This window comes from Oncorhynchus gorbuscha, linkage group LG22 (assembly GCF_021184085.1).
Source record: "Oncorhynchus gorbuscha isolate QuinsamMale2020 ecotype Even-year linkage group LG22, OgorEven_v1.0, whole genome shotgun sequence".
NCBI lineage: Eukaryota > Metazoa > Chordata > Actinopteri > Salmoniformes > Salmonidae > Oncorhynchus > Oncorhynchus gorbuscha.
Window position 1 is genome coordinate 46,839,502 of NC_060194.1, and position 12,500 is coordinate 46,852,001.

The 12,500-nt window shown below is 45.0% G+C and overlaps 1 protein-coding gene across 3 annotated transcripts in view; it reads left to right on the forward strand.

Annotated features, from left to right (window-relative positions):
* The window catches only part of LOC124009864 (collagen alpha-1(XI) chain-like), a 438,047-nt gene that overhangs the window by 351,176 nt on the left and 74,371 nt on the right, over positions 1-12,500 (forward strand). For all 3 annotated transcript variants that reach the window (XM_046322075.1, XM_046322074.1, XM_046322073.1), the window contains 3 exons: positions 2,517-2,570; positions 3,602-3,646; positions 7,557-7,610. In XM_046322075.1, the coding sequence (XP_046178031.1) occupies positions 2,517-2,570; positions 3,602-3,646; positions 7,557-7,610 (153 nt within the window). The remainder of the gene's footprint in view (positions 1-2,516; positions 2,571-3,601; positions 3,647-7,556; positions 7,611-12,500) is intronic.

Consider the following 12,500-nt stretch of genomic DNA (forward strand, 5'->3'; position numbering starts at 1 on the left):
CCCTACCCCTCCCCTCTTCTCCTCTCCCTACCCCTCCCATCTTCTCCTCTCCCTACCCCTCCTCTCCTCTCTTCTCCCTCCCTACCCCTCCCTCTCTTCTCCTCTCCCTACCCCTCCCATCTTCTCCTCTCCCCTCCCTCCCCTCCTCCCTTCTCCTCTCCCTACCCCTCCCATCTTCTCCTCTCCCCTCCCCTCTTCTCCTCTCCTCTCCCTACCCCCTCCTCTCTTCTCCTCTCCCTACCCCTCCCATCTTCTCCTCTCCCTACCCCTCCTCTCTTCTCCTCTCCCTCTCCCTCCCCCTTCTCCTCTCCCTACCCCTCCCATCTCTCCTCTCCCTACCCCTCCCCCTCCTCTCCCTTCTCTCTCTCCCTACCCCTCCTCTCTTCTCCTCTCCCTACCCCTCCTCTCCTCTCTTCTCCTACCCCTCCCCTCCCTCTTCTCCTCTCCCTACCCTACCCCTCCTCTCTTCTCCTCTCCCTACCCCTCTTCTCCTCTCTTCTCCTCTCCATACCCCTCCTCTCCTCTCTTCTCCTCTCCCTACCCCTCCTCTCCCTACCCCTCCTCTCTTCTCTTCTCCTCTCCCTACCCATCCTCTCTTCTCCTCTCCCTACCTCTCCCCTCTTCTCCTCTCCTACCCCTCCCCTCTTCTCCTCTCCCTACCCCTCCCATCTTCTCCTCTCCCTACCCCTCCCCTCTTCTCCTCTCCCTACCCCTCCCCTCTTCTCCTCTCCCATCCTTCTTTCTTCCACCCTCCCGCTCTCTCCTGAAGACATAATGACATTCCTGCCTGCTGTGTCCATCACATAACAAATGGTGTCCTTGGTGAGAGGAGTGAGACAAACGGAGTGGGAGTGACTTATATCTCCTGACAGAAAATATAACAGACAGAGTGGGAGTGGCTAATATCTCCTCACAGAAAATACGACAGACGGAGTGGGAGTGGCTAATATCTCCTCACAGAAAATACGACAGATGGAGTGGGAGTGGCTAATATCTCCTCACAGAAAATACAACAGACAGAGTGGGAGTGGCTAATATCTCCTCACATAAAATACGACAGACGGAGTGGGAGTGGCTAATATCTCCTCACAGAAAATACAACAGACGGAGTGGGAGTGGCTAATATCTCCTCACAGAAAATACAACAGCTTGAGATGTAGCTCTTCTCATGTTACCTCTGAGAAATGTGTTGTGGCTGTATCCCAAATGGCAGCCTATTCCCTGTGGGCTCTGGTCAAAAGTAGTGCACTATGTAGGGGATAGGGTCCCATAGGGCTCTGGTAAAAAGTAGTGCACTATGTAGGGGATAGGGTCCCATAGGGCTCTGGTCAAAAGTAGTGCACTATGTAGGGGATAGGGTCCCATAGGGCTCTGGTCAAAAGTAGTGCACTATGTAGGGGATATGGTCCCATAGGGCTCTGGTCAAAAGTAGTGCACTATGTAGGGGATATGGTGCTATTTGGGATGGTTCCATGGACACATTCTCCTGCTGACTGGGTTCATATGGACCAGCGTTTCCCAAACTCGAATCATCGGGACCCCAAGTGAGGTGCACGTTTTGTTTTTGTTGCCCTAACACTACACAGCTACATCGAATAAGTTTATTATTTAAATCAGCTGTGTAGTTCTAGGGCAAAAACAAACCCTTTGGGGTCACGAGGGCTGAGTTTGACAAATCCTGAGTACCATAGTAGAGGGGTAACAGGGAAAATGGTTGGTTAATGTTTGGTCTAATTGGCCTGTGTCAGTGTTTCTCCATCCCTGTGTACCCATTTTTGTTACCAGATATATTTTTTTAGATATTATTTTTCTCACACACAAATGTCCAAAAAGAAGGAATAGATGGAAAGCTGAAACAGATTTATCCTCCCGACCAACTGTTGAGTACCTTTAGTTACCACATTTGTCCACATGAGGTCAGTGTTTCTCCAATTTATCTAGGCTTTGGTAGACAACACTACGTTATACTAGCACCGCTGCTATCTCATAGTACCTGAGTGACGAGGCTACCGTCTTACTCTGGCATTAAAACACATCTCACGAGACAGAGTCGAGTGTAAGTACTGTAGCTTTTCGATACTCAATACAGTGGCCTGAATGAACACACAACTCATATCACAAAGACTAGTCGGTTACTGGGTCAGATACTGGGTCAGTTACTGGGTCAGATACTGGGTCAGTTACTGGGTCAGATACTGGGTCAGATACTGGGTCAGATACTGGGTTGGTTACTGGGTCAGATACTGGGTTGTTTACTGGGTCAGATACTGGGTTGGTTACTGGGTCAGATACTGGGTCAGTTACTGGGTCAGATACTGGGTCAGTTACTGGGTCAGATACTGGGTTGGTTACTGGGTCAGATACTAGGTTGGTTACTGGGTCAGATACTGGGTTGGTTACTGGGTCAGATACTGGGTTGGTTACTGGGTCAGATACTGGGTTGGTTACTGGGTCAGTTTTAAACAACATGTTTATGTTTGTGTTTTTGTCTTACTTAATGTTTTTCTGTCATACAGGGACCTAGAGGTCTGCTTGGCCCTAGGGGATCACCAGGGACTGGTGGACAACGTGTATGTATACAGTACCTCTACAATACTACCATGATACTACTATGATACTACCATGATACTACCATGATACTACTATGATACTAACGTGATACTACCATGATACTACTATGATACTACCATGATACTACCACGATACTACCATGATACTATTATGATACTAACGTGATACTACCATGATACTACTATGATACTAATGTGATACTACCATGATACTACTATGATACTACCATGATACTACCATGATACTACTATGATACTACCATGATACTACCATGATACTACCATGATACTAATGATACTATTATGATACTACCATGATACTACCATGATACTAACGTGATACTATTATGATACTACCATGATACTACCACAGTACTACCATGATGCTACCACAATATTACCATGATACTACCATGATACTACTGCAATATGCTTAATGCTGCAAAACTATGCAAACAGTGTATGTACCAGTACCTCTACAATACTACCATGATACTACCATGGTACCACTATGATACTACCATGTAACTACCATGATAATACAATGATACTACCATGATACTACAATGACACTGTTATGACACTACTATAATACTGCCATGATACTACTATGATATCACCATCTTACTACCATGATACTACTATGATACCACCATGATACTACCATGGTACTACCATGATACTGCTATGATACTACCACGGTACTACCATGATACTACTATGATACTACCATGGTACTACCATGATACTACCATGATACTACTATGATACAAACATGGTACTACCATGATGCTACTGCAATACACTTAATGCTGCAAAACTATACAGACAGTGTATGTACCAGTACCTCTATAATACTGTAATACTGCTGTAATACTAACGCAATACTACTATGTACTGGAAATGCTGTGCAACTATACAGACGGCCTGAATGCATCAGTACCTCTATAATACTGCAATACTACTGCAATACCATTACTACTGCAAAAGTATACTTCATGTGTTAATAATGCATTAAATGTTGTTCACAGGGTCTCGCTGGACTGGATGGCCAAGCTGGTCCCAAAGGAAACCAGGTAAGAAAGTATATCTGGTTATACCTGTAACATCACAAGACACTCAGTCCTCTACCACACAACGATCCTGTCACTACAGATCACTGGAGGGAGAGTGAATACACCAAAAACAGGGCCCCTCGTTCCAGTCTAGAGCAGCACCACTTCAAATCACTGACCCGACTGATCTGACTGATCTGACTGACCTGACTGACCTGACTGATCTGACTGACCTGACTGACCTGACTGATCTGACTGACCTGACCCTGACTGATCTGACTGACCTGACTGACCCGACTGATCCTGACTGATCTGACTGATCTGACTGACCTGACTGATCTGACTGATCTGACCTGACCCGACTGACCCGACTGATCTGACTGACCTGACTGACCTGACTGACCTGACTGATCTGACCTGACTGATCTGACTGACCTGACCTGACCCGACTGACCTGACTGATCTGACCTGACTGATCTGACTGACCTGACCTGACCCGACTGACCTGACTGACCTGACTGATCTGACCTGACTGATCTGACTGACCTGACTGATCTCTGACCTGACTGACCTGACTGACCTGACCTGACTGACCTGACTGACTTGACTGACCTGACTGACCTGACTGACCTGACTGACTTGACCTGACTGACCTGACTGATCTGACTGACCTGACTGACCTGACTGACTGACTGACCTGACTGACCTGACTGACCTGACTGACCTGACTGACCTGACTGACCTGACTGACCTGATCTGACTGACCTGACTGACCTGACTGACTTGACTGACCTGACTGATCTGACTGACCTGGCTGATCTGACTGACTGATCTGACTGACCTGAATAACTGACCTGACTGACCTGACTGACCTGACTGACCTTACTGAAAGCACGTGGGCCCATTGGGAGCGTCCACCGTGGCTCTCAACCTTACCCTTCAGACCAGTAGCCATGTGGTTTTAGCCAGAGGGTCAGGTCATATTCCTCCCAGCTTGTGATTGGTCACCTGTAACCCTTGACCTGGCAGCAGTGGAGGACAGAGGTCAGACGACAGACTAGTGACTCATTGGGGGTCTGCAGTATAAAATGCCTTCCTATTCACTACATAGTGCACAACATCTGCACTATACAGGGGTTAGGGTGCTATTTAGGACATCTCCCTATTCTACCAGGATCCCACACTGCCCACTTCACCGTTTGCCAATACACTTCTATGGAAAACCCAGGACAGTGAACATGTTTGTTGTCGTCCTTAGACATAAGCATAACATACTATGGGCCCTTGTCAAGAGTAGTGCACTACATAGGGACATAGGGTTCCATAGGACTCTAGTGTAAAGTAGTGCACTATATAGGGACATAGGGTTCCATAGGACTCTGGTCTAAAGTAGTGCACTACATAGGGAATAGGGTTCCATAGGACTCTAGTGTAAAGTAGTGCACTATATAGGGAATAGGGTTCCATAGGATTCTGGTCTAAAGTAGTGCACTACATAGGGAATAGGGTGCCATAGGGTTCTGGTCTAAAGTAGTGCACTACATAGGGAATAGGGTTCCATAGGACTCTGGTCTAAAGTAGTGCACTACATAGAGAATAGGGTTCCATAGGACTCTGGTCTAAAATAGTGCACTACATAGAGAATAGGGTTCCATAGGACTCTGGTCTAAAGTAGTGCACTACATAGGGAATAGGGTGCCATAGGGTTCTGGTCTAAAGTAGTGCACTACATAGAGAATAGGGTTCCATAGGACTCTGGTCTAAAGTAGTGCACTACGTAGGGAATAGGGTTCCATAGGACTCTGGTCTAAAGTAGTGCACTACATAGAGAATAGGGTTCCATAGGACTCTGGTCTAAAGTAGTGCACTATATAGAGAATAGGGTGTCATTTTGGACGTATCCCATGACTCAGTTTACTGTAAAAGGAACCCCTCCCTCAGTCTCTCCAACTGAACTCCCCTGAATTAGGCCTTTTTGTTACATTACGTTACGTACACAGCTTGTGTTTTTCTAAATCTGTCTTAACAAACAATTGAAAGCAGAACACACACCCTACAAAACACCCACAACATCCCAAAGGCATCCTTTCATCTGTATCAATATTTATTATGGTTTGTTCCGCTACGGTCTCAGCAGGGATGTGATCTAACACAGTCTCAAGGCCAGATCTAGTACTCCTAAGCCGTTCCCAGATGACTCTCTGCTCTGCAGCCGTTGTTTGGAGAGGACGCTGTTTCACAACACTGACTCTCAGAGTACAAAAAAAGTCAAATCAGTTCAAGTCTTAGATCTTCAGCGCCACTCAATCAAACAGGGTATCAGGAAGTTGCCAATGCCAGGGGACACAACAACATTTTTGTTCCACGCAGTGAGTCATACAGCATAAATACACTTTTAGTGTAAACTAGTAGAACCGTCTTGTGATAAATGCAACAGCTTGAGACTGGCATCTATTATTCTCTAGGAAGAGAGTTCTAGAGAGTTCTAGAGCATTATAGAGTGGTATAGAGAGTTGTAAAGTTATAGGTTACAGAGAGTTATAGAGCATTATAGAGGTATAGATCGTTATAGAGCGCTATAGAGAGTTATAGAGAGTTATAGAGAGTTATAGAGTGTTATAGAGTGTTATAGAGAGCTATAGAGCGGTATAGAGCATTATAGAGCGCTATAGAGAGTTATAGATAGTTATAGAGAGTTATAGAGCATTATAGAGTGTTATAGAGAGCTATAGAGCGGTATAGAGAGATATAGAGTGGTATAGAGAGCTATAGAGCGGTATAGAGCATTATAGAATGCTATAGAGAGTTATAGAGCTTTATACAGAGTTATAGAGCGTTATAGAGAGTTATAGAGCATTATAGAGAGGTATAGAGCATTATAGAGAGCTATAGAGAGTTATAGAGCGTTATAGAGCATTATAGAGAGTTATAGAGAGTTACAGAGAGTTATAGAGCGTTATAGAGAGTTATAGAGCATTATAGAGAGTTATAGAGTGTTATAGAGAGTTATAGAGAGTTATAGAGTGTTGTAGAGAGTTATAGAGAGTTGTAGAGCAATATAGAGAGTTATAGAGCATTATAGAGAGTTATAGAGCATTATAGAGAGTTATAGAGAGTTATAGAGCGTTATAGAGAGTTATAGAGCATTATAGAGAGTTATAGAGCATTATAGAGAGTTATAGAGAGTTATAGAGCGTTATAGAGAGTTATAGAGCATTATAGAGAGTTATAGAGCATTATAGAGAGTTATGGAGCATTATAGGGAGTTATAGAGAGTTATAGAGTGTTATAGAGAGTTATAGAGCGTTATAGAGAGTTATAGAGCGTTATAGAGAGTTATAGAGAGTTATAGAGCGTTATAGAGAGTTATAGAGCATTATAGAGAGTTATAGAGTGCTATAGAGAGTTATAGAGTGTTGTAGAGAGTTATAGAGAGTTGTAGAGCAATATAGAGAGTTATAGAGCATTATAGAGAGTTATAGAGCATTATAGAGAGTTATAGAGAGTTATAGAGCGTTATAGAGAGTTATAGAGCATTATAGAGAGTTATAGAGCATTATAGAGAGTTATAGAGAGTTATAGAGCGTTATAGAGAGTTATAGAGCATTATAGAGAGTTATAGAGCATTATAGAGAGTTATGGAGCATTATAGGGAGTTATAGAGAGTTATAGAGTGTTATAGAGAGTTGTAGAGCATTATAGAGAGTTATAGAGCATTATAGAGAGTTATAGAGAGCTATAGAGAGTTATAGAGAGTTATAGAGCATTATAGAGAGTTATAGAGCATTATAGAGAGTTATAGTTGATTTCTACTCAGGTGGAGAGTTGATTATAGAGATTCTGATCTCGTCTCTCAGTCTTACCTGATCTCTCTCTCCGTTCTACTAAGGTGTAGTGAATCTGATCTTGTCTCTCTCTCTGTTCCATTCAGGGCCCACAAGGAGAGTCGGGGCCTGCCGGACAGCAGGGGATCCCTGGATCACAAGTAAGTAGCAGCAGCAGACCAGTAGCAGTACATTTTATTTATTTTTCTTTCTCTTTTTCACTTTTCACTTTTCACTCTCTCTCTCTCTCTCTCTCTCTCTCTCTCTCTCTCTCTCTCTCTCTCTCTCTCTCTCTCTCTCTCTCTCTCTCTCTCTCTGTCATTCATCAAATGTACTCCACACTGTGTGATATCCTCTACCACCATGATGTTCTCTCATTAAGAGGCAGAACAACAGTACAGAGTTTTCCCCAACACTGTTCCCTCCATTACTCTACATCATCTTGTTTAGATTTATGGAGTCACATCAATCCCTGTTGACAGTTACATAGAGGATCACTGTCCTGTTGACAGTTATATAGAGACAGTTATATAGAGGATCACTGTCCTGTTGACAGTTATATAGAGACAGTTATATAGAGGATCACTGTCCTGTTGACAGTTATATAGAGGATCACTGTCCTGTTGACAGTTATATAGAGGATCACTGTCCTGTTGACAGTTATATAGAGGTTCACTGTCCTGTTGACAGTTATATAGAGGTTCACTGTCCTGTTGACAGTTATATAGAGGTTCACTGTCCTGTTGACAGTTTTATAGAGGATCACTGTCCTGTTGACAGTTATATAGAGGATCACTGTCCTGTTGACAGTTATATAGAGGATCACTGCCCTGTTGACAGTTATATAGAGGATCACTGTCCTGTTGACAGTTATATAGAGGCTCACTGTCCTGTTGACAGTTATATAGAGACAGTTATATAGAGTTTCACTGTCCTGTTGACAGTTATATAGAGGATCACTGTCCTGTTGACAGTTATATAGAGACAGTTATATAGAGGATCACTGTCTAGTTGACAGTTATATAGAGGATCACTGTCCTGTTGACAGTTATATAGAGACAGTATATAGAGGATCACTGTCCTGTTGACAGTTATATAGCGGATCACTGTCCTGTTGACAGTTATATAGAGGATCACTGTCCTGTTGACAGTTATATAGAGGATCACTGTCCTGTTGACAGTTACATAGAGGATCACTGTCCTGTTGATAGTTATATAGAGGTTCACTGTCCTGTTGACAGTTACATAGAGGATCACTGTCCTGTTGACAGTTACATAGAGGATCACTGTCCTGTTGACAGTTATATAGAGGATCACTGTCTAGTTGACAGTTATATAGAGGTTCACTGTCCTGTTGACAGTTACATAGAGGATCACTGTCCTGTTGACAGTTATATAGAGACAGTTATATAGAGGATCACTGTCCTGTTGACAGTTATATAGAGGTTCACTGTCCTGTTGACAGTTATATAGAGGTTCACTGTCCTGTTGACAGTTACATAGAGACAGTTATATAGAGACAGTTATATAGAGGATCACTGTCCTGTTGACAGTTATATAGAGGTTCACTGTCCTGTTGACAGTTATATAGAGGATCACTGTCCTGTTGACAGTTATATAGAGGTTCACTGTCCTGTTGACAGTTATATAGAGGTTCACTGTCCTGTTGACAGTTATATAGAGACAGTTATATAGAGACAGTTATATAGAGGATCACTGTCCTGTTGACAGTTATATAGAGGTTCACTGTCCTGTTGACAGTTATATAGAGGATCACTGTCCTGTTGACAGTTATATAGAGGATCACTGTCCTGTTGACAGTTATATAGAGGATCACTGTCCTGTTGACAGTTACATAGAGGATCACTGTCCTGTTGACAGTTATATAGAGGCTCACTGTCCTGTTGACAGTTATATAGAGACAGTTATATAGAGGATCACTGTCTAGTTGACAGTTATATAGAGGTTCACTGTCCTGTTGACAGTTATATAGAGGCTCACTGTCCTGTTGACAGTTATATAGAGACAGTTATATAGAGGATCACTGTCCTGTTGACAGTTATATAGAGGTTCACTGTCCTGTTGACAGTTACATAGAGGATCACTGTCCTGTTGACAGTTATATAGAGACAGTTATATAGAGACAGTTATATAGAGGATCACTGTCCTGTTGACAGTTATATAGAGGATCACTGTCCTGTTGACAGTTATATAGAGGATCACTGTCCAGTTGACAGTTATATAGAGGGTCACTGTCCAGTTGACAGTTATATAGAGGCTCAGGAATTGTGGACTTATATGTAACAGAAAACAGTGTAACATGCCGGACTCCACTGCCATTCAGTGATTCGAACACATCTGTGTGTGCTCAGACAACACAGTCTCACAATCAATTCGTGCATATATGTACAAAATACATTTCAGCAAATTTTGTGCGTTTTTGTGCGTTTTTCTGGCTTAATTCCTGCGAAAACACACAAATTTAACCAGTAGGCTACACACAAGCCTTTTCAACAACCATATAGACGCAATAGTTTATATTTAATTTTAGGATCAGGTAAAATCCCTTGAGTTGCAGGTTTGGTCCTCGGTTGGTTGCCATGTGTCCATATCGAGTGGTGTGGTCATGATGTCTAGGTCCTGTGGTCATGATGTCTAGGTCCTGTGGTCATGATGTCTAGGTCCTTTGGTCATGATGTCTAGGTCCTGTGGTCATGATGTCTAGGTCCTGTGGTCATGATGTCTAGGTGGTCATGATGTCTAGGTCCTGTGGTCATGATGTCAGTTAGGTCCTGTGGTCATGATGTCAGGTCCTGTGGTCATGATGTCTAGGTCCTGTGGTCATGATGTCAGGTCCTGTGGTCATGATGTCTAGGTCCTGTGGTCATGATGTCTAGGTCCTGTGGTCATGATGTCTAGGTCCTGTGGTCATGATGTCTAGGTCCTGTGGTCATGATGTCTAGGTCCTGTGGTCATGATGTCTAGGTCCTGTGGTCATGATGTCTAGGTCCTGTGGTCATGATGTCTAGGTCCTGTGGTCATGATGTCTAGGTCCTGTGGTCATGATGTCTAGGTCCTGTGGTCATGATGTCTAGGTCCTGTGGTCATGATGTCTAGGTCCTGTGGTCATGATGTCTAGGTCCGCTTGTCAACGGATGTGGAAAGCATAGTGCAACCTAGGAGTTTGGTTTCTAGTTTTGAGAGAATGACCACTTGGGAGAGATGAGGATCCCGGTGCCACCACCCCGCTGACCACACCCCGAGAGCGTCTGGTCAGCGGGGTGGTGGCACCGGGATCCTCATTCTCCCAAGTGGTCATTCTCTCTTTCTCCCCTTACCCATCTGTCTATCGCTCCTTTGAATTCCATGCTGTCACAGTTACTAGCCCTTTCAAGCTTAACATCCTTATCATTTATCGCCCTCCAGGTTCCTCGGAGAGTTCATCAATGAGCTTGATGCCTTGATAAGCTCCTTTCCTGAGGACGGCTCACCTCTCACAGTTCTGGGCGACTTTAACCTCCCCACGTCTACCTTTGACTCTTTCCTCTCTGCCTCCTTCTTTCCACTCCTCTCCTCTTTGACCTCACCCTCTCACCTTCCCCCTACTCACAAGGCAGGCAATACGCTCGACCTCATCTTTACTAGATGCTGTTCTTCCACTAACCTCACTGCAACTCCCCTCCAAGTCTCCGACCACTGCCTTGTATCCTTTTCCCTCTCGCTCTCATCCAACACCTCCCACACTGCCCCTACTCGGATGGTATCGCGCCGTCCCAACCTTCGCTCTCTCCCCCCGCTACTCTCTCTCCTCTTCCATCCTATCATCTCTTCCTCCGCTCAAACCTTCTCCCACCTATCTCCTGATTCTGCCTCCTCAACCCTCCTCTCTCCTTCTCTGCATCCCTTGACTCTCTATGTCCCCTATCCTCCAGGCCGGCTCGGTCCTCCCCTCCCGCTCCGTGGCTCGATGACTCATTGCGAGCTCACAGAACAGGGCTCCGGGCAGCCGAGCGGAAATGGAGGGCCCTGCGGACCTGGCATCCTTTCACTCCCTTTTACATTTTCCTCCTCTGTCTCTGCTGCTAAAGCCACTTTCTACCACGCTAAATTCCAAGCATCTGCCTCTAACCCTAGGAAGCTCTTTGCCACCTTCTCCTCCCTCCTGAATCCTCCGCCCCTCCCCCCTCCTCCCTCTCTGCAGATGACTTCGTCAACCATTTTGAAAAGAAGGTCGACGACATCCGATCCTCGTTTGCTAAGTCAAACGACACCGCTGGTTTGCTCACACTGCCCTACCCTGTGCTCTGACCTCTTTCTCCCTCTCTCTCCAGATGAAATCTCGCGTCTTGTGATGTGTGCCCCTTGACCCTATCCCCCTCCTCTCTTCTCCAGACCATTTCCGGAGACCTTCTCCCTTACCTGCTCATCAACTCATCCCTGATGTTGGCTAGGTCCCTTCCGTGGTCATGCATGAAAAACCTACACTCGATCCCTCCGATGTGGTACAGATGATGCCGTCCTTGGCCAGCTCTCCCGCTATCTCTCTCTGAATGACCTTCTTGATCCAAATCAGTCAGGTTTCAAGACTAGTCATTCAACTGAGACTGCTCTCCTCTGTATCACGGAGGCGCTCCGCACTGCTAAAGCTAACTCTCTCTCCTCTGCTCTCATCCTTCTAGATCTATCGGCTGCCTTCGATACTGTGAACCATCAGATCCTCCTCTCCATGTGGGCAGGTCCTGGATTGGTCCACCTGACAGGTGCTCCTACCATGTCTAGGTCCTGTGGTCACCATGGTGTCCCCCAGGGCTCTGTTCTTGGTCCTATACACCAAGTGGTCATGGATGTCAGACGAGGTCCCCTTCTGTGACCAGGTCATCGCATCTCTGATGTCTGGCAGACATATCAGTGTGGATGGATCACCATGATGCAAGACGGAGCTGCTCTTCCTCCCGGGGAAGGACTGCCCTTCCATGATCTCGCCATCACGGTCGACAACTCCATTGTGTCCTCCTCCCAGAGCGCCAAGTGGATCCTGACAACATGTAACA